The 22051-nt window shown below is 30.3% G+C and overlaps 1 protein-coding gene across 6 annotated transcripts in view; it reads left to right on the top strand.

The window, feature by feature from the left end:
- LOC118197654 (rap guanine nucleotide exchange factor 2-like) overlaps window positions 1–22051 on the top strand; it is a 303724-nt gene that overhangs the window by 219224 nt on the left and 62449 nt on the right. For 5 of the 6 annotated variants that reach the window (XM_085821204.1, XM_085821203.1, XM_085821202.1 and 2 more), the window contains 6 exons: window positions 10395–10556; window positions 11658–11879; window positions 13110–13214; window positions 14984–15174; window positions 16059–16281; window positions 20313–20474. In XM_085821204.1, coding sequence (XP_085677330.1) covers window positions 10395–10556; window positions 11658–11879; window positions 13110–13214; window positions 14984–15174; window positions 16059–16281; window positions 20313–20474 — 1065 coding nt within the window. Of the gene's footprint in view, window positions 1–9676; window positions 9854–10394; window positions 10557–11657; window positions 11880–13109; window positions 13215–14983; window positions 15175–16058; window positions 16282–20312; window positions 20475–22051 lie in introns of those variants that run through there. The other variant, XM_035369192.2, reaches the window with a different exon arrangement.

Raw genomic sequence — 22051 nt, 5'->3', positions numbered from 1 at the left:
GCAAAGAAAAGAATCCACTTTTGCAAATAACCACCCTTTACATTTTATATAATGCGTAAGAACTCAATTACATATAAAGAATGTTAAAAAAAAAGTCGAACAGTTCCAGAAATTTTATAACTCGGGGGTAATGAAGAGACTATTGCTTTGTATCATTTCTTATTTCCTCTTTCATTATTAATTAATTAATTATCATAATTGGAATAGTTTCTTATGGTTGGTTGGTTAGTTGGTTGGTGCCATGTCCATTCAAAAGTCAAGGATACGTGAGTGAAAATCACTGCTTTTGCCATTTCCACAATCTTGTCACTATACAGCTCTCCCTGGAAAATTATTGCCGGACAGGTGAAGATGTATTGTGGAGAAATCTCCGTTTCGGGGCAGTTTCTACAAGTCCTATTATGAATCTTGTACCATCTTCATTAATTTTCATTCGTCTAAAATGGCGGGTGCTCAGTCTAGTAATGGTCTTCGTGATTTGTCTGTTTGCACTAATCTCACATATCTGCTAGTCTTTCTTAATAGATTTCTCTTTGAGTCTATATCTGGCAATGGCATTGGCTTCTTCAAGAGTGACGGAGATTGATTTGTTGAGATTTGTTCATCGGCTGCATCGTTTCCATGTATTCCGACATGTGCAACTATCCATTGCATAATGCATGTCTTTCTTATCTTGATTGATTGTTTCTAGGTGTTGGTGTACATCTTAATAGTTTCTTTTGTCCAGTACTTAAAAAAAAAAAAAAAAAAAAAAAAAAAAAAAACTGAAGACAGGCATTCTGCGATTGTAATCGCCCTATAGCGAGAGCAATTAATTGCTACGAACTGATATACTTTTATTTATTTATGATTGTGATATTACCTCGTTACCATTCTTTAATTTTATTTCTCATTAAAGGAGCTATGGGACGGATTAAAAGAGCCTAGTATTATCTTTCTTGACTACTATATCAGATAATCAGATATGACTATATCGCTGACTATCAGCGATATAAGCATCTCTGACTATATCTCTTATTTCTGGGCGTTTGTTCAGGTTAAACTAATGCGTATTTGCTTAAAGTTTTGACTGCTGTTATCTTCACAAGCTTAAAAACTTGCTTTTATCTTTTATGTTTGATATCTGACGCATTGCTGTGTGGTCAGACATCAAAGGGTAGAAGAAGAGACATGAAATCTAGAATGTCAAGAAACATGAAAGTTTCCGAAAAAAGCGTGTGTACCCGCCCCCAGAAGTATTAAAAATGAGGTGGCCTATGTTATTCAAAGCTACCAATTGTACTTATTTTTCATCACTTCTCTCGGTAAATCTTTAAATTTCTCAGTTCTTAATTTCTTTGAATTACAATCTTTGAATTCTTTTGGATGCAAATCTAGAAAAAATGTTGCTCACTAAGCGTTAAAGAAATAGTTATGTACAAAATTTTGATGGCAATATGCAGATTCCCTTTTTCCCGAATTGATTTTCGGAAGTAATATTGCTGAATAATTTGCCTTGGATCCGAAGTATTTTAATAAATTATATATATATGCTGAGTAGTTTATGAATGCTCAAGTAACATCAGCACTTAATCGGTAACTATTTTTATTTACTTTCTCTTTAAATTTACAATTAGTCAAAGACTAATTATCGTCCACAAAATTATATACACATTTTCCAGACTAATCAATGAATCAGAATAATGAAAAGCTTTCATTCATATCTCGCCTATTAACTTTATTTTCATCTTATTAATTTTTTTTTCCCTTTTATGCTTGGATTTTCATCAGTATGAATTTCTAAAAAAATAAAAGACCGATTGAAATTAGCCCAAAACGATAAATCGTTATTGATCTAATATATTTTGACTCAAGTCAAATTTGAGAATTCAGTGTCCTTTTGAAATAGATCGCCATGTGGCGTGGAAACCTCCCCATTTATCATGTTTTAAAGCTAGCAATTATGGTAATTCAAGAATAGAAAAATATTTTCAGCCCAAAGGGGCAATCTGTCCAGAACGGCTATTAATTTCGTTTTGCCATTTTGCGTTGGTTCACTATAAACGGCTTTTCATTTTTCAGATTGTTGCTACCAAATATTAGAGCCCTGCATTATATTTAAAGAAATTAAATGATGAAGAATCTGCATGAATGTTTCTCGCATTGCGTTAGCCATCAGATTTCGAATAACGTACGTTTTCACTCGAATATGGGCATCTGGAAGCCCAAATTTGGAATTTGAAATTTGTTTTATTATCTAGTTGACATTTTGTAAATCTGTAACGAATTTTTTTGATTAAGAAACTCAACGATTTCAAAGCGAGCAATGACAACAGTGTACGGGGATGGGGGTAATCTCCATCGCGCGAGACTGTGTATCGGAAATTCTTAAAGGTATGCTCCTTTTAAATTCTTTTGTGATATTGCTGTTGAAATAAATTTTAGGGTTTAAGTGCGAAGAACATGATATTTAATAGGTAAAGGTAATACACAAAACGTTACAAAAAGTCCCTTTGGGTGCAATATAAAATCTAAAAAGCTTTCAGATTTTTTTTTTTTTTTTTAAATGCTAGATCTCGTTTCTAAAGGCTTCAGAATTACGACTTCAGTATTAATATACTTCTGGTGTGGTTCCTCGCGCAATAAATTAACTTTCCCCGTTTTCATATAATTTTTCCTAGTTTATGTATGATTTTGAAAAGAATTTAACAATTTATATCTGCTCAATTTATATCTCTCATCATTCTATTATTATCATTTCCTCATTTTGCCTTTTTCTTCCGCTCCCACTTAAATTTATGTATGTCTTTGAAAAGGATTCCCTCGTAGTATCGCTTAAAATTACGCCCATTGTGGAAGTTTATATGAAGGCCTGGAACTTTGGCCCTAGAGTTAAATAAAAATGTTGAGTCAGTCCCCTAAAAGAAATTTTAAAATAAGGGGAGGGTGGAAAAATGTAATATTGGAATTGTGAAGCTATTTTCAAAGCTGATTCGTGAGGTGTTTAAAGGGGATCGGTATTTGTTACTCCAAAAACTAGTTACAGTAAGACCCCGCTTACCGCTGTTTCGTTTAGCGCTGTTTCCGTTTAGCGCTCTTTTATTTCAACCCGGGGATTCCACGAAATCGCTCGCAGCATACGGGGATTCCCCGAAATATTATGCAGCGATAGGTTTCAAATACATATCCGAAAGAGTGTACTTGTATTTCTTGTTTGGTGCGGTATTGTACAGACATATTTTGAAGGGGTAAATGTGGAAGATGTCGAAGAAATAATTCAAGAAGCAGCGGCTAGTCTTTCTAATGATGAGCTCAAGGAATTAACTGAACAAGAAGAAAACAAAAATGTTGACAGCAGTGATTCAGAAGAAGAGCAAAAAGAACTTTCGATGGCGTTTGTAAAAAGGAGTTTGTCTACCATAACTGAAATAATGGATCAATTTATTGAAAATGATCCGAATTTTGACAGGAGTTCAAAAGTAAGGCGTGGTGTTAGAGATGCTCTATCCGTTTATGAAGAACTTTTAAGAGAACAACGCAAAAGAAAAAGGCAAACAACATTAGATGCTTTTGTCACAAAAAGGCACACTGAAAACGCAGAAGGCTAACTAAATATGACTGACTTAGAATTTTATTTGTTTTTTTTTTTAAGAATATTCGTTTTGTTATTTATATTTTGTTTTTATTTTTGCAAGAAATAATAATGTGGTATTAATTTGGGCTTTAAGAAACAAATGTTTGGTTTTATTTTTATTAAAAAAACATACTTTTTAAATTTAATACCTAACCAATTTCCTAGCCATCTTCCCCTAAGCCCAATATTTACATGTAAAGATAGCCTCGTTTAGCGCTGTTTCGCATTACGCTCTACTTTGATGGAACGTATCCCCCGCGTTAAGCGGGGTCATCTGAAAAATAAAACTAGTGAAGCTGCATTCCTGGATATTATTTGACAGCTTATAATCTCTTGTTGAAAAGCTTTTAACAGCGTACATCAAATTTTCTGGTAGACTATGCCACTAATTTAAAAGTACCTTTTTATCCCCCCCCCCCAAATGCACAGAATTAAGAGTACTGCTGAAAGACGCGAGTTTTACAACAACGCTCTTAAAACTCTGAAATTCTTAGTTTTATAAAGTAAGAGTTAGTGAATTCTCTCTCTAATTTAAAATCAGCATGGTTTCTTTTCTCCCCTTTGTATACATTTTCTATACTTATAAATTACGTTTATGCCTTTTTTTCAAATATTTATAATTCATATTAGTTATAATCAATTTTGGTATTTGCATGTGAAAATATTTATATAGTCAGCTTGGGGAAAATATTGTTATTATTCCAGACAATCATATATTCAAGCTTACGTTTATTTTACCTGTATAAAGCTTATTTTACCCGTATAAAAACGTATGTGTATACGTTTTTATACGGGTAAAATAAATAGATGGTCTTGAAGTATACAATATATCTTCTTTTATCGTAGAAACTGAGAACGTAAGTCCTAATTTATTTTAATATATTTTTTAATTCCTAGGCGATTCTTGTTAGACAGGAGATTACCATTGCTTACCAATCGTCGAATGGATAAAGTCGCTGAACAAAGGTAGTTCGATTAGGGTTCAAAACCTAGTGAAGGAGATGGCTAAAAAGGTGATTTCGTGGATTCCCAAATATCTAACACGAATACGAGCTATTTCCTCTTAGAAAGTCCTCTGCGAAGTCTTTTTCCTTATGCCGATAACCCTTTTGTGCTTTGCTGTAATTTGTTAAACAAACATATAAAACATGTGCTGTTTTTAAAATTATATTTTGAGGGATTATATTTTTTATATTTTTGGGGGATTGTCGTATAATTGATTCAACACATCAATATAAAATTATCTGCATTTCATTGTGGAATAATAAAATATATCGAGGATCGCGATATTTTGGAAAGAGAGAAAGAAAAAAGGAATTCTTAATTTTCCCTTTTATTTCACTAAGGTGAATTATTTACCTTTTTCAAATGTATTTTTCCTTAACGTATTTTCTTGGCAGTGCCCAATTTTAGAAATTCATGTTGTGATTTAACAGTTGTAAGGAAGATTAGCATTCATGAAAAATTCAACTGCTGATGATCCCATTGATTTCTGTTTTAAAAAAATCCTCAGTTACATTTCATAACTTTGTATTAATTGGAAACTACATGAAAAAGAAGCTGCAGCTTTCAAAAGAACACATGCAGCTCCAAATGAACTTGTCTGAATAACGTGGGTATTTTTGACCATTGCTGTAAAATTGGAGACAAGAGTGTATTAATGCCTTAATTAATGAGCTAAGAATTGGGAAATGGCGTTTGAATGAATTGGTAAATGGCATAGTTCAAGCCACGAGTTAGTCATTCAATCGAAGAAATTTTTGCGCTGTGAAATATGGTCCGATCTGATGTGAGCGATATTATTCTTAACTGCAAACAATGACCTGGCATGGTTCCTGAAATATTTAGATTTGGACCAACGAAATATGATTTGTTGTTAAACAAAACCCCCAGATAGCTTAAGAACGTCTATAGTTGGCTTCCATCTTGACTCATGGGCAGTGGGATTGTCCTTCTGTAAGGTAAACCAGATAAAAGTGTCTTCCAGGAGATGATCTCACTTAGTTGTCATGCTGTTGTTCGTGCCATGCATTGTTATACCTACCGATGCCCGACGTTGTTTAGAATAGTGCAGTCACAGGATTGTGCGTCGTTGGGAAAAGGGTTCGAAGGAGCAGTGTGTTACCAGGTATGACTTAGTATCCTAGGGGTGTATCTGGACTTAACGAAAGTCTGGTACTTGGTATTTCGGAAAGTATTTTTTGCTGATAATGAAGTCTGAAAGTAGTAATATAATAGTTCTATTTCTTCTTAATCTAACTTGGTTTCTTAATTTCAACTGTGGATCTTTTTAAATTCACCCTACCAACACAGGCAGCTGGATGTTTCTTAATTGGAGCAACAATTCGGGACTACTTCATTCTTGTTTTAGTGCAACAGTTTTCTAATTTTTTGAATGCATACAGATAGAAGTCAGTGCAAAGCTTTGCTTTTTAATATCTTAAATGAACTCGAGTTTCATTTTTTTGTGAGCCATCACGTACTAGCTGTTTATTGTGCCTCAGGAGAAATAATTCGTTCTTTCAGCAATTTCACTGGAACTCTGTAGCAAAACTTAACTGAAAGATAACAACAGTGACAACATAACGACTTCTAAACATTTTTGTAGATTTAAGAAACTTACCAGTGAACGCCTGGTGACTTAGCTGCATAGTATGCATTCAGGAAAGGTAAGTGCCACGCAAATGTGCGTTCAAGCGAGTCACTTACGCCTGTATGTATTGGGGTAGATGCATTTGTTTCCTTTCTATTAGAATATAAAAAATTACTGTTATATAATGTCCAGAAAAATTTCTGTTGTAAAATTTTCTTTGTATGTTCATTTTGTTATCTCATATAACAGTGAATTCTCGTGAATTGAGAATTATTACAATGTTTATATTTTTTGGAGACTCATTAATGTTAAGATCTACAAGTTACGAGTTCGGATTTAAGTTCTTCTGCCCCTCCCCCATTAAAAAGTCAAAATGTGATAACATTTCATTTATCAATATAATTACCGAATTGCTTTAAAAAGAAAAAGCGAGAGTTTAGTGGGGTTTTTTCCCCCTCTATTTTCTTTTGACGTGTTTAATTTTTAAAGAATTATTTGGTTTAAAACAAAAAAATGGTCATGCAATTAAAATTTTTTGAAAAGGATGCAAAGCTGTGCAAGAAAAACGTCGCATGGAATTTTTTGATAGAGGGGAAATTTTCCTTGTCTTGTTAATAATTTATTGTGTTTTTTTCCCTTAAATGATTCTGTGTAATACTGTGTATAAAAGTTTTGTGTTTCTTAATATGCTTTATGTGAAGTATGGTAAGTTTCCTTGTGTTTGAGCGCTCATATTCTTCTCTCTATTGTTATTTTTTTAAAAATTATTTATTAGCCCAAAGGACGTTAGCCCAGAAGAGCTATTAATTTAGTTTTGTCATTTTGTGGCGTTTCACTATAAACGGTGTTTCACTTTTCAAATTGTTGCCACCAAATATTATCGCCCTGTATTATCTTTAAAGAAATTAAATAATGAAGAATCTGCATGAATGTATATATGCTTCTCGCACCGTGATAAGCAACAGTACCTAGAGCCGCCAAATTTTGAATAATGTAATCCTCCACTCGAGTATGGGCATCTGGAAACCCAAATTTGGAATTTATTGAATTATCTGTTTCATAATTTGTAAAACATTTATGAGTTTTTGATTAAGAAACTCGACGATCTCAAAGCGAGCACTGTACGGAGGAAAAACAAGTTTTATCTTCAGCGCGCAAGTCTGTGTATCGGAAATTCTAAAGATGTCACATCTTTTTAAATTATTTTGCGATATTGCTGTTGAATTGAATTTGTTTTAAGTGTGAAGAACGTGACATTTAATAAATAAAAGTAACACAAACGTTAAAAAAAAAAAGTCTCTTTGGGCGTAATATAAAATCTGAAAACTTTCAGATTTGTTTATTTTTAAATTCTGTTGAAGATAAACCGCTTTTAGTGGCTACTCTTCAGATTTAAATTTCCGACCTTGTATAGTTTGCAGCATTTTATGAATGAGTTGTAAGTGCTTCTTAGCATTCGTGAAAAAGCATTATCAGTTTGGGGAAGGGAGCAACTATTGCTTAATATAGTTTCTGTGTTCGAAAAATTTAAGAATTTTTATTTTGCCTTCAGTTAACTGCAATAAATTAACTGAGAAATATGTCTTGGTAAAATTGCAAAGTACTGAATTTTAGTTTACGTATAACGAGCAATTAAATGTTATAAAATGTAGTATATCTCCCCTCCCCCCTCCACACACTCTTGCCTCTCTGAATTTAGTAAAACTAATTTCGTCGAGAAATTTTGGAGCCTTTATTGGGAAATTCTGCCATTCATTCGAACATTCTGATGAAATTTTTTAGTTCTGATGTCCGTTTTCGGAAAGCAGATGATAATCTATTAGGAAGATATGAATAGCGGCTTATATACTGACGCAAGATTGTGAACCCCGATTGAACGGGGTGGGGGTTACTGACCAGATTACTGATTAATCTGATTTGCCTAAATTTTTCTCTTCATATTGCGTATCGCAGACCATCAGAATAAAGCAAAATTTCTGTGGGAAATATGAAATGAAGAATAAAATGCATAGTATAACAGCAGTGAAGCAATTGATGTTACAGTGTTTATAAATTGTTTTTAATACATAACAATACGTAATTTAATTGTATATTTTAGACTGTGTTAACATTTTGAAATGATGCGTTAAAAATATGATCCTAAATCTTAAATAATAAGTAAGCGTACTGCCTTAAGCACTGTTCTGTCGTTCTTGTAGTGAGTTCTTGATGTTGATTTAATTTGCATATCATAAAATTTGGAGCTCTCTGACTTCAGAGAGCTCCAAATTTTTCTCCAAACTGAGCTGCTTTAAAATGTAGATAAATTTTATTAGTAGTATTTTTGCAGTAATTATAGTATAGGTTGTTGTCCTTTCATTTTTTCCCCAACTGCTGTCAAGGGTGATTTTGGACTAACCGTGGACTTCTTGCCCTGTATTACCCCGATTCATTGGGAAGCAAGCTACTGTATTATATATTATGAAATAGATTTTTGTATTTAAAATATTTATATTTTAAATGCATACATTGGCTTAAATGTCGTAGTGAATCATGCGCAGATATTAGCTGGATACATTTGAGTAAATTGCGTAGTTAGCTATACGTATAGTGGTTGTAGTACATCATGTTAAGAGAAATTTTTTTTCAATTGTTGGCAGTCGTATTTTTAGCTTCAAATTGATTATTCAGTTGTATCTGATGTTTCGTTAACGGAAAGGCTTAACGATACATGATCTGACCTCAAGTTGCTTTTCGCCGGTTTCGATGGGTATAGCCACAAATAATCTACATCCCGCGTTCCTTTATTATTAATAGTTGTTTGCGCTTTAAAGTAAACGGAAATAAGGACTTGTTGTAACTGGTTTTTTATCCTTGCGATGTATTTTATTGCCGTGCAATTTGCGTAGCATTTTATAAAGTTCTTGCCAACTAGCCTTCTGTGTTGTTTTGCCTCTTTAAAACTTCCTGGATGTTCCTATCAATAAAAATATCAGAGTTAAGATGTTAGTAAAATTACCGAATCAAAGATGTACTTTACAACGGTGGACAAGACTGCCCTTGGGCTTGTGTCTGATGCGATTATAATTGTGTCAAGTGTACAGATGTTTTAACTACATTATTGTTAAAATGTATTTCCGTATAATGACATACTTATTGATGATTGTAACAAATTTTGTTGAAGAAATTTCTTAGAAACGTCTTTTATGGTAGATTTCTTTGGTTCCTTGAAGTTTTTCCGATAGTTGTAGTAAAAACAGAATCTTTTTTTTTTATATATAAATTCTTGTTACGTCATATATCCAAAATTAGTCCACCGATAACAAAAAATTTGGTGACGACAGTTGATTCAACTTCCCTTTCACTTCCGCCGATCAGTCTAACGTCATTGCAGAACTTCCTCAGACTATGTAACGAAGGTGCGTGATTGGTTGACGCATCATTTGTAGTGTCAATTAACCTTGGTATTCATTGGCATTCCAGTCTGTAACCGTTTTTTCCCCTGTGATCATAACAAAAATTGTCATTCCTAATTATTTCTTTGTATCACTACTGAAAATGTTAATTTATTATCAAGTAAAAATTTGTGTAAATAGTAGCAGTGAATGCCTTGAAAAAATTAAAAAGATAAATTATTTTAATTAATTAAAGTTCAATTAGAAATGCTGGTAAATATTTTCCTCTTATTTTCTATTGTGTTTATGTGTAGTGCAGTATTTTCTTTGTATGTGGAAGTATATGTAGAGGAGTTTTTAAGAGAACTTTTCCTTGGTATCCTATTATGAGATGTAAATGCTACTTATTTACATATGTTAAAGTGTAAATCACTATTGAATTTTTGTTAGTAATAAATTTTGGTCTTGGGTTATTTTTTTATGATCATCATTTCTTGCCTGCTGCTGAGTTTTTTTGTTATTATTATAATATCAGGTATCAGAAATGTTTTTTAATAGCATAGTAATTTTTTACACAAATTTGATTTTTGATTAATTTACTTATGTTAAAAAAATAACTGATAAATCAAACAGGGAAAGTCTAAGATTGATAATAAGATTCTATTCAAAATTTTAGTTTCGTATGCAGTCTTCAGAACAGAAATTCTGCTGAATTATTAAGATGCATTTATGATGATTCTTTTAATGTTTTATTGCTTATACATTTTATTTTATAAAAAAACTAAATTATTTTATTTATTTCTATTTTTTTCAGTCGGAATTCCGCTCCGAGGGTAGTGTTTTCGTGAGGCCGTCATGTCCTGCCATCAGTCTGGATAAAATGCTGTCATTAGACCAGGAGGAGGGCTGTCAAATCAGCCCTGATTCACTTGCTGATGACTTTATGCACAATCAAGGGGGACAAAGGAATACACTTGTAAGTACTTATTTGTTTAATAGATACACAGATAGTTATATTATTAAATTAGTAATTAAATGTTATGTTATAATAATTTTATGAGTTAACAGTTATAAACTAATCCATCCTTACTTGGAAAACGTTTTTGGCATCAGAAAAATATTTGTTAATGAAAGCATCTAGCTTTCTATGTGTATTTTAATTTGCCTAATTAAACTAAGTTGAAAAAATGATATACATATATATATATATATATATATATACTACATGTATAAACACACAAAAAAATTATAAAGAAAAATATAAAATCATTTCAAGAATTTTCACGCATTATGCTGAAAATTGATTAGTAAATACATTAAGAAAGAAATTTCGAACCCATTTTTCGCAAAGACCAAAAATTGAAATTCAAATAAAAATATTTCAAAAAATTATAAAAGATGTAGAATTAGATTTCTGTATGTGTTAAAAGAAAAATTAAAATAAACCATCACAAGGAAAACCAAAATAAACAGAGGAATCCAATATCCTCTGACATAACATCGTCAGGAGAAGGATACAAAATTAATTACAATTCCTCTTCCTAAGAAAATCTTTGCTTTTCTGTATCCAGAATTAGCTGATGAACCATTCCAATATATTTTTTAGTCATAAGAGACTTACCTGAAAAATCTGGCCCACCTCAAAGCAAAGTAAAAAGGCAAAAATACAAAGTAAAATCATCAATGAAGATGTTTCCTAATTTAAAATGAACCCTTATATGCAACAAAGGAAAACATAATTTTTTAACAAAATTCTTCAAATTCTAAACTTTTTCCACTTAAAAAATAATTTTAGTATGAAACCTTTTTCTTTAACTAATGTACATGACATTAAGTTTTTAGCTATCTGAGAATTTAAATATGCGAAATAAATTCATTATTACAGTATATTTCTTTTCCCATCAATATCTTTGAAAATTTAATGTCATGTAAGTAAAATCTGAAAATATGTAAAATGGGAAAAAAAATGTGCATGTTATTTTATTTATAATAGTCATGTTTCATTAGCTTCACAAATTATAACTGCTTAGTATTATGTGTGTAACAGTATGCTCAGAATTTCTTGATATCATTTCAGTATTCTATGGATTTCACCCACCCATTGCTGCAGAGGGGCAGCGTATTAAGCAAATCTAACAGAAGTTCTCATGGAAGTGATACTTCCTCAGCTTACTCAGGATCTGACACCATGCAGTCTGTCCAGTCAGTTTCTTTGGATGATCAAGATGTTGATCTTAGTGGACTGGTGGAGAGCATTGTTGATTCTGATGAAGAAGAGGAGCTTACAGAGTCAATGGAGGTACTTTGACATATTTAATTTCTTCACATTAGAATTTCAGGAAGAACAAATAAGCAATGAACAAAAATGGAAAAATCCGTGACTTTAGTTCATTCTGATCAGCAGAATCTATGATTGTAGAGAAATTTAACCTTTTGACACACAAATAAAACATGTGTCGACACATCCGAAGAATACCATTCACTTTGGCTCAACTATGGACACCCATGTGCAAGTTTAGAAACAGAACGTTTTATTTTCAAATTTATGTTGCCATATAACAATAATAATATACTGCACGGCATCGGCCGAATACAATTCTTGACGTCTCAGAGACGTCAAAATCTGCAATAGCGCATGAAATGAATGATGTCTCCATTTATGTCAAGGGGTTAAGACAATATTGCTAGTATGGTTTTGGTTGTTAGGAATACCAAAGGACATGGTAACCTTTTATATTGGCATTAAGTATGGCAGTGATTCCAGACTTCAGGTTACTGTGCTGTAAAGTGTTAAGTATAAAATGTGCGAAGTGTTGAGGAGAAATTTAATCGCAATTTCCTTTCATATGCAAAAAATATATTTTCTAAATGATACTCGTAAGCCAAAAGATTGCATTTAATGTGCTGAACGTAGATAAGCCTTAAGAATATATGGGAATTTATTTATTCAGGACTCAGAAAAGCACAAGCAGGATATATGCATAAGTATAATAAAGAGCTAAACTAATGTAATTCAGGCTTAACTTCATCAGCGTAGGATAGAAGTAAGACAAAATTGTATAGCTTTATTATCATATCTTTTTATGTACAGTAAATTATAATTCAATATATGTAGCATTTGAATTTACATTGTGTATCTGAATGCTTAAATATGAGTACTATAAGTCTGCATAATTTTGAAAATGAATTTCTGATGATAAAAATTTCATTCACTTAAATTAGGATTTCATAAATTAGAAAAGTTCTAGTTGAAACTTAACTTTGCATTGTACAATTTAAAGCTATGTTTGCTGTAATAACTGCAAATTTTTTTGATGATTTTTTTTATAGTTCAGAATTATGTTTTTAAGTTATTTTTTGCAATAAAAATTGCTTTAAATATCAAGCTCTGAAGCCATCTCTGCATTTTTTTATTTTTTGAATGCTTATAATGTCAGTACCATTTTAAATGTAACATAAAGTTATTTATCTCTTACCAAATTATTTAAAGTTCAATATTAGAAGCTGATTGTGATTTTTCATTGCATAGAGCCTCACTGTCCGAGATACTGTTAGAGAATGTCTAGAAAAAGACCCTGCATTACGCACAGAAGAAGATGTTGGAGTAATTCTTGAATACATGCAGCATTTGCCTGTAAGTTGTATGAATTTTTGTAATTTTTTTAAGTAAAAATGGGTTAAATGTTTTGTATGAAATTCTTCCGATCAGGTGATATTCAAACTGGAATATTAGATATGTAAAATGCACAGTTGTGAATTTAAATTGGCTCTTTGTTTAATTAAGAGTTATGTAGTTTGAATATAAGGCAGTTTCTTAAATGTCTTGTGTAAAGGCCTTTTCTCCGAAGCAGAAAATACTTATGTACTTTGATGTAGTCAATTAATCAGTGAACTTAAACTGGTAAACACAGTCTTTTGTGCTCATTATAATTTATGCTAAAGGGGGGGGGAGAAACAACTATTTTTTTCATCAATAGTTAAGAAATATGCATAATAATGCCTAATCTGTGAAAAAGCTCTTGCATGTATGCTGAGACTAAAAACCACAGATAGTGAATGCTAAGCATTCATCTGTATAGGTTTGAAATGCATGCTGCACTTGTGTGAGAGTTGGCCAAAAACTAAATTGTGCCCCAAACTGCATAAATGTAGAATGTGATGACATAAGAGAGTAGGGGGGTGTACTTTAAAAAAATCAAGCAGTAGCAAATCTGACATCAGGTATTATGTCGGTGCTTTTTTATTTTATTTATTTATTTTTACAAGTATTTTTGTATTTTTTAATAATGCTAATATGAATTATTTCATTGAATAGGAAATAATATTTTACTCAATTCTCTTTTATGAATTTTTTATAATTTTTATGAAAAATCTTCTCTTTTTTATGATTTAGCATGCAAAGTTAATTTTTTACAAATTTTGAAATTTTTTGTAAGCATGGGTTAGTTTTTCAAGCACTGTCACCAAATTTGTATTTTATTCATACATCCTTAGCAGATATTAATTTTTTTTGTATTTTTATTATATCAAAATCAAGTGTTTATTCGTTTGGAATATGATTTCAAATGTACAAATGTTGAAATGTCGCTAGATTTGTGACTTTTCAACGTTTTTTGCGATTTTAAGGTGAGATTGTTTATGAAACATTTTATTTGATGACCTGAAAAATTTATGACATTTTCGGAGACTTTATTGGGTTAAACTTAATATTTGTTATATCATTGAAATGACAATAATATATGCATTATTTTTGGAAATCAATATTTTCATTCTTATCATTTGTATTTTCAAATGTTTTTAACCTTTCACATTTTTATTAATTTCTTTAAATATTTTGATTGTTAAACTTGAACAAGGTAATCAATGCTGTAAAGAACAAATTTAGAATTTTATTAGCAGAAAGGAAGGGGGGGAGTGATGTAAATATGTTAAAATAAATTTCATTGGTTTGCTTTGCTATTTTTTATGAAAAGTATTTTCCCTCACTAATTGTTTCAAATATCAGGTTTTTGTGTTAAATTTGTTTTATGCATTTTTTGAATTTTTTTTTCAAAATTCAACTGTTCCCCCCCTTTTACAAAGTTGACAGGTATGATTTAACTCATGCTAATAATATAATAATAATTAATTAATAATGGGACAATATAGTAATAATTAATTAATAATATATTAATAATGGACTTATCTATGGCATTAGAGAAACTTTTTCGATGAAATAAATCACCTTTTTCATACAATAATTCCATTTTATACTGTTATCTTTTTACTTGTTTGTGCATGTGTGCACTTACATATGTCAAATGTTTTTGGTGCATAATTATTCAGACATAAATCTTTAATGATTACTGTTTTTTAAGCTATAAAGCAACAAGGTGCATTATTAAATATGGTGAATCATTTTAGGCATTTGCAAACATGACACTCACTGTACGCAAAGCATTATGTGCTGTGATGGTGTTTGCTGTTGTTGACAAACCTGGAGTGGTAGTAATGAATGATGGTGAGGAGTTAGATTCTTGGTCTGTGATTGTTAATGGTGCTGTTGAAATAGAGCTTCCAGATGGAAAAATCAAGGAACTACAAATTGGTGATAGGTAAGTTACCAAAAAATTGTTTAAATTGCTCTTAATATTCTTAAGCTATAGAATTTCTTACATATTTCATTAAAATAAAGATTTTTTTTTTTCTTGTTAGCATTAAAGTTACATTTTCTTTGAGACGGGGGAGGGGGGATCATTTATGTCCATTTTGAGATAAATGAATTTTTAGTTTGTGTAACTTCAGTGATAAAGATCATACTGTTATAACATCATACAAAAAATTCACAATTAACTTTCAACCTTTATTTAACAAAATTTATGTCATAAACAAAACAAAACAAAAATTGTATGTTTATATGTATATATAATAAGAAAATATAAATAGTCTAAAAATTCTAATAAAAATCTTTAAAACCCGTTCTGCACTATAGCTGCAGGATTGAAGTAGAATAACTTAAAACATCTAAACTAATTAGTAAATTGGAATAAAAGCAAGGCAATTCCTCTATAATATAATTGCAACCGTACATAAGAGTTATGTTATATAAGAGTAATGTTTCCCCAGTATAATATAATTGCAACCGTATAATAATTCCTCTGTAATATAATTGCAACCGTACATAAGAGTTATGTTATATAAGAGTTATGTTTCCCCAATACATAAAAATCCCTCCTCTATTCCAGTTATTTATTACGAATACTTTTTCTTCTGTAGTGATTCATAATATAGAAGCTATTTCTACTGCACACTAGATAGTTTTATTACTTCAATTTTCACAACAAAAAGGGCATAAATAGGTTTTCCCTGATTTATTCTCCCCCGCCCCCAACGAAAAATTTTCAGGAACATCAAAGGGTTTTTCCAGATTTATTATATTGAAGTGGCAATATACAAATCATTAAGGAAAGTGGTAATTTAAATTTTCTAAATTTTTTAGTTTTGGCATCACTCCTACTATGGCAAAAATGTATCAAGTAGGTGTCATGCGAACCAAAGTGGAAGACTGCCAATTTGTTTGTGTAGCACAAAGTGATTATTATCGTATTTTACACCAAGGAGAGGAAAATATAAAAAAACATGAAGAAAATGGTAAACTCGTTTATGTAACCGAGCTTAGAACAGTAGATGCTGCTGGAAACAAATCTCACATAATTATTCGAGTAAGTAGCAATACTTTCTGTGATTTTAATAATTCTGTTTATTAAGAATTAATTGCTGTTATTGTATTCATTTATATGAGATGTGGCATTTGGTAAGAATTCACAATTCATTTTCCTTGTTTCTATTAATTGTTACATGCAAATGAAACTATCTATTTTATTTTGGTATCTCCTCCCAATAAAAATTCTTTTTAGTATTTTTTTTTTCAATAAAATGGATTAGATGAGAATTAAAAAGAAATTTTTGAATTGGGAAGAGATATATTTGCAAATAGTCATAGTTAATTTTGAGATGAAAATTTGCCATGGCTACAACTTTAAGTAGGTTATGAGGAACTGGTAACTCCAATAAGAAACTCCAAGACTTCTCCCTAGTCAGTCCTCTAAAGAAAATTTTTCAACATACATAAATACTGACTGGATTTAATAAATTTCTTGACAGTAGAAAATTCAATAAGAGAATGTGATAGAGGAAAGTCATAACCAGCTTAGCCAGACCATTTACTAGATCACTTCTAGTAATACAAAAATCTTTGAAGATTTATTGTAAAAAAATTTACTGCCTGCTTTCCAAGAAACAATTTGGCAGTTATACACATTTTTTTACCGTTACAGATAAAAGTACACTAATGGTATCTTGAAAGAATCAGCATAGGTAACATTTGGCTCCATTCTCCTGCCAATTTCCTCTAAAGAAACAGCGATCATTTTACCATCGAAGTTAATTGTTGAATTTACAATATTTCTGCTAAGATTTAAATGTACCTCAGTTCCAACATTTTTAATGGCATCCACAGTGAAATCTTCCATGTGGACATGCACGCATATAAATATTTTTACTAGAAATTTCAAGTATGTGTATTAATGTAAAAAGAAATGAATGTGTATTAATGTAAAATTAATGTAAAAAGAATGTCTTTTTAATCTTATTTAAGAATTTTTACTGTTTAATTTCAAGTCATGTTAAAAGTGCATATAATAATAAGATGGATTTCAATAATTTGCAACTAAATTTAGTTCATGCCTTTGTTATCAGATTTTATCTACATGTTAGATACTAATACAGATCTTAACATAATTCGTATGCAATATTTTTATTTTCTCAATGCACCCAATTGAGATACGAATGTTGCATATGAATTCTGTCTTCATGAATGGAATAATAAAATTATTGTAATATTGTAATTAATCTTAAAATTCAAATAAATAACTTTTTTTAAAAATTTGAATTTGAAGCTGTTTGTAGGAAATATAACATAGATTATGATTTAGTAATAAGACTTGGTAAAATATTTTATTACTGTTGATTATAAATTTATTAAGACATATTTCAGAATATGCCATGTATTTTGATCTTTGTGTATGTAAAATGACTTGAATTTATATGTAAAATAATGTACCTCTTGTTTAACTGTAAGTGATACATTCGGGATGATATAACCTCTTTTAATGTTTAATAATGATACAAGATTAAAGTGTTTAAAAATTTTTAATAACAATTCATTTTATGTTTTTATGAATTAGGATGGTATTAAGAATTAAGAATTGTATATTAACTCATAAGTTTTCAGTTCTTTTCAAAATAATTATTTGTTTCTTATGCTTTTAACCTTTAAATGCATGTCAAGTTATTTCATAAAAATTACTTTTTTGATAGTGGCAACAGCTTTTATTAAAAATTTTAACATTGTATTTAAATTATTCCAAAAACATGAATTTTTTTCTCCTAAAAAATGTAACACTATAAATTTTTCTGATTAAAATGTGTCATAAGTGATGGAAAAAAAAAGAGTAAGAATTTTCTAAAATATTTTTTTTTTTTTTAGTTCACAAATGATTTTTGCAATTATTTTTTAAAGTTATTTTAAAAGTGAAATATTTTTATAACTTAGATTTCATTATCAAAATATAAAATGATATTGGTAAATTTATTAACTTGTAAAGTATTTGAATTCAGTATAATTTTGTGTTATTATTAGTATTGTGTGTTAGAAGATGTCGCCATAGTAATATTGGGGCAATAGAATTTTATAATAGCAGTATGTTATGTTTATTAGTAATTACTAGTAAGCCCATGATTCTCTAACAAATCAAATAATGAATATCTGAAGGCAAAATTTATATTTTTGATCACTCTCATTTTCGAAAACATTGCATGGAGAGTGCAACCATGCCACTCACATTTTTTTTTCTCTTCACCCTTCTTTTTTTATTCACCATTTTTCTCTATTCGTCTTTCTGAATCAGATTAAAAAAGATGCTGATGTTGCAGTTAATGTACCTTAAAGCTTGTTCATCTTATATCACATAAAACTAACATCAAAATAGTTTGCAGAATACAGACCAATAAATTGGATCAGAATAATAAGGCTTAAAACATCCTGTTGATTGTATTATTGGAATCTTAAAGTGCACAATTCTAAATGCAGGAAAAAAAAAAAAAAATCTTGCATATTTTCCAAAACAAAAGTCTTGAGATTGCATTTTAAATTACACAAATCATTGCCATCTTCAGTATCAAAACAAAGAATAATTAAATTAAATATTTTCACATTTTCCAGTGTTTTCAAAGGCTGAATTAGTATTTTTATGCATTAAAATTTATATAAATTTAAGAAATAAGCATGTCATAAAGAGGGGAAATCTGAACCTTTTTTTGCAACTTCACAAGCAATAACAAGCTTCACAGGTAAAGATTTCCAGAGCAAATCCGGATATATTCATCACTTTATATTCTAAATATAAATAGTATAGCTAATACAAGAAAACGTATGGCAATACTTAACCCTCTGTAAAGTAAACACTCATCGCTGAGTGCATTCATGCCACATATATATTTTTTTCTCTTTGCCTTTTCTAATGTAATATATTTAGAGTAGCTTATAAAGTATTTTCTTCCTCTTTTCTACACGCCTTCATGGTGTAATTGGAAGCATGCTCAATGCATATTTGAGAGGTCCAGGGCTCAAGTACTGCCAAGGATGCTGCATATTTTTCATGTCATGTCCAAAAAACCTAATAACTTTACAATTCATGCCCAAACTAAAAGGTGCTACATAATAATTTGTCACTGCCAGGTTTTGGTGACTGAGTTTCCTAATCTCCAGTTGCCCTTTAAAAGGGGGGTGGAGAAAGTATTTTCTCCCTCCTCTCCGCATGCCTTCGTAGTGTAATTGGAAACATACCCCATGGCTATTCGAGAGGTCCAAAGCTGTTCAAGTTCCAGTGAGGGCAATTTTTCATGTCTTCTGTTAAAAAAAAAAAAAAAAAAAAAAAAAAAATGGTATAAATTTTGTTGGCATAGAAAATTAGAAGAAATTGTATAGACTAACAATCAATTATAGTTCTAAAATATTGCTAAGTTTGCATGATTTAAAAAAATATATAATTGAAAATGCAGAAATTTTTTTTAAATTTTTATTAAGACATATGTTGTATGTTGTTGACAAATTTTAGTGAAATGTTCACATGTTGATTATTTATGAAATTAATATTTGTCATAAATGGCAGTAACCATTTGCTTACAATTGTTGGCAAGACTTACATATTTTCAGTTGGTAAATTTTTTAGATGTATAGGCATTTCAGTCATTGCCCTTGTCAGCATATTTCCAACTGCAGATTTTTGGTAAGATGAAAGAATTTATCACAAAAAGTAGTGAATCATTTGCTTACAATTGTTGCAAGATTAATGTATTTTCAGTTTGAAACTTTTTTAGATGAATTGTCAGTAATTTCCAATGTTAATATATTTCCAATAAAAACTTTTTGATTAGATAAAAATAGTTTATTGATCAGATAATTATTTGGTACTCTTCTGTTATTAGGACTGGATTCAGAAGCATATGTATGTATGTGTACATGTGCGTATATATCTGTGTACACACACACATGCATACATGAATACATACATCAGTATATAACTGCATACATACATTTGTGGGCCTGGTCCCAAGAACAGAACAATACCAACTATTCCTTATCCATTTTCAATATATTAGATGAAATACGTTTTATATACTTTTATCATAGGGTACACCTGAAAGACTTCTAGAACAGTTAGTAGAAGATAACTCAACGGATGTGACTTATGTAGAAGATTTCTTGTTAGCATACAGAACATTTATTAGTGACTGCAAAATTATAGCTGATAAGTTGTTAGTGTGGTTTGATGATCCGAGGTATCGAGACAGAGTGAGTGAGATATATTCTTTTTGTTATATTTATCTTCGATACTTTTAAAATCACATTGTCTAATATTGCTTATTTATTTGAAATATAATAATTTTTATGCTTGCATATTTTATCATATAATAATGTATGCATAATACTTAAATATTTATTGTTTAAAAGATTTATTTTGAACTCAGAGAGGCTTATTGTCTGTTTTCAATTTAGCTTTTGTGGCATAGTGCCTAATACTCTGATATAGAACTGCATCTATAAATATTTCTTATTCAAAGAAATAGATGTGAAGAAGAGCAGCTTTTTGTTAAGTGGCCTTGTTTCTTTAAGATACCACTGTTTTAAGTCTTTGGTGAGATATAAACTTTACATATTACAGATTTGGGATTAAGTGTGCTAATTTTGGTGATTAAGTGCTATGGCTGCTTTACCAGCAAGTATCAAAGAACATTTCAGAAAACTGCATTATAGTAGTATTGTATCAGTCTGCTTCAATTTTAGATGTATAGGCATTTCATAGGTATTCATTTCATAGATGTATAAGTATTAGATAAGGATTTCATACGAAAAAATTAATATTATTTAACTGTTAAAAGATTTTTGAAATTTTGTTATAAGGGCTTTCATTGTATGTTTCTGAATAAAAAACTTCAATTAATAATCATAATTATTAATTTTTTAATTCACTGTGGAATTCTTTAGATGTGTATCTTACATTAGTAATTAAATTTTAATTAAAAATCAAAGCCTGTGTGTTTTCTTGTTGACCAACATAGCTGTTGAAGGCCCTCCCCCTCTAAATTTACTCTAATCATTCCACTCAAAGTTTGAAGGAAGAGAGTTATATATGAAGATATGAAAAACTTAAATATGAGCTCATTTTGATGAGATATCTGATGAATAAATCCACTTAAACTTGCAGCAATCATCCCAAAAAGTTGCAGCAATTCCCCCAAGTTTTTAAAATAGCAACACACTAGTAATCTTTTTATTGAAATTGGCACTTATTGTTATCATAGTATATAGATACATAAAGGGTTTTAAAAGGGCTTATGCATATTCATTAACATGCTGAGATGAAACTGTGTTGCTAATTTCCATATCATGTAAGAACGAAACAATGCTGTAGGAAACTGTGTCATGAAAGGGATACATGTGTATACAGTACAAAGTCTGTAATCCGGATGTCCATTATCCGGAATGATCTATAATTCAGACCTCAAAGCCACAAACTTTTTTTGTATGCTTTAAGCATTTGTGTTTAATGTATAATGGACGGTATAAGGTAGGCTAAAATTATCTTTACTGATTCTAAGGCATTTCAGTTAATTTTGCAGATTGCGCTGTTCCTTCTAATTGGACACGGCTTATTACTTTTAGCAGACTGTTAGAGCAATTTTATAAGCTAGACTAAAATTATCTTGTTAAATTCATTGATTCTAAGGCATTTCAGCTAATTTTTCAGATTGTGCTGTTCCTTAATCTTCTAATTGGATCCAGCTTGTTATTTTTTGCAGACTGTTAGAACAATTTTATAAGCTAGGCTAAAATTATCTTTACTGATTCTAAGGCATTTCAGTTAATTT

Source organism: Stegodyphus dumicola, chromosome 7 (assembly GCF_044657685.1).
Source record: "Stegodyphus dumicola isolate Sdum_Otavi_A_Nest chromosome 7, ASM4465768v1".
Classification (NCBI taxonomy): domain Eukaryota; kingdom Metazoa; phylum Arthropoda; class Arachnida; order Araneae; family Eresidae; genus Stegodyphus; species Stegodyphus dumicola.
The sequence above is the reverse complement of the archived record's forward strand: the minus strand, read 5'-3'. Positions and strand labels throughout refer to the sequence as shown.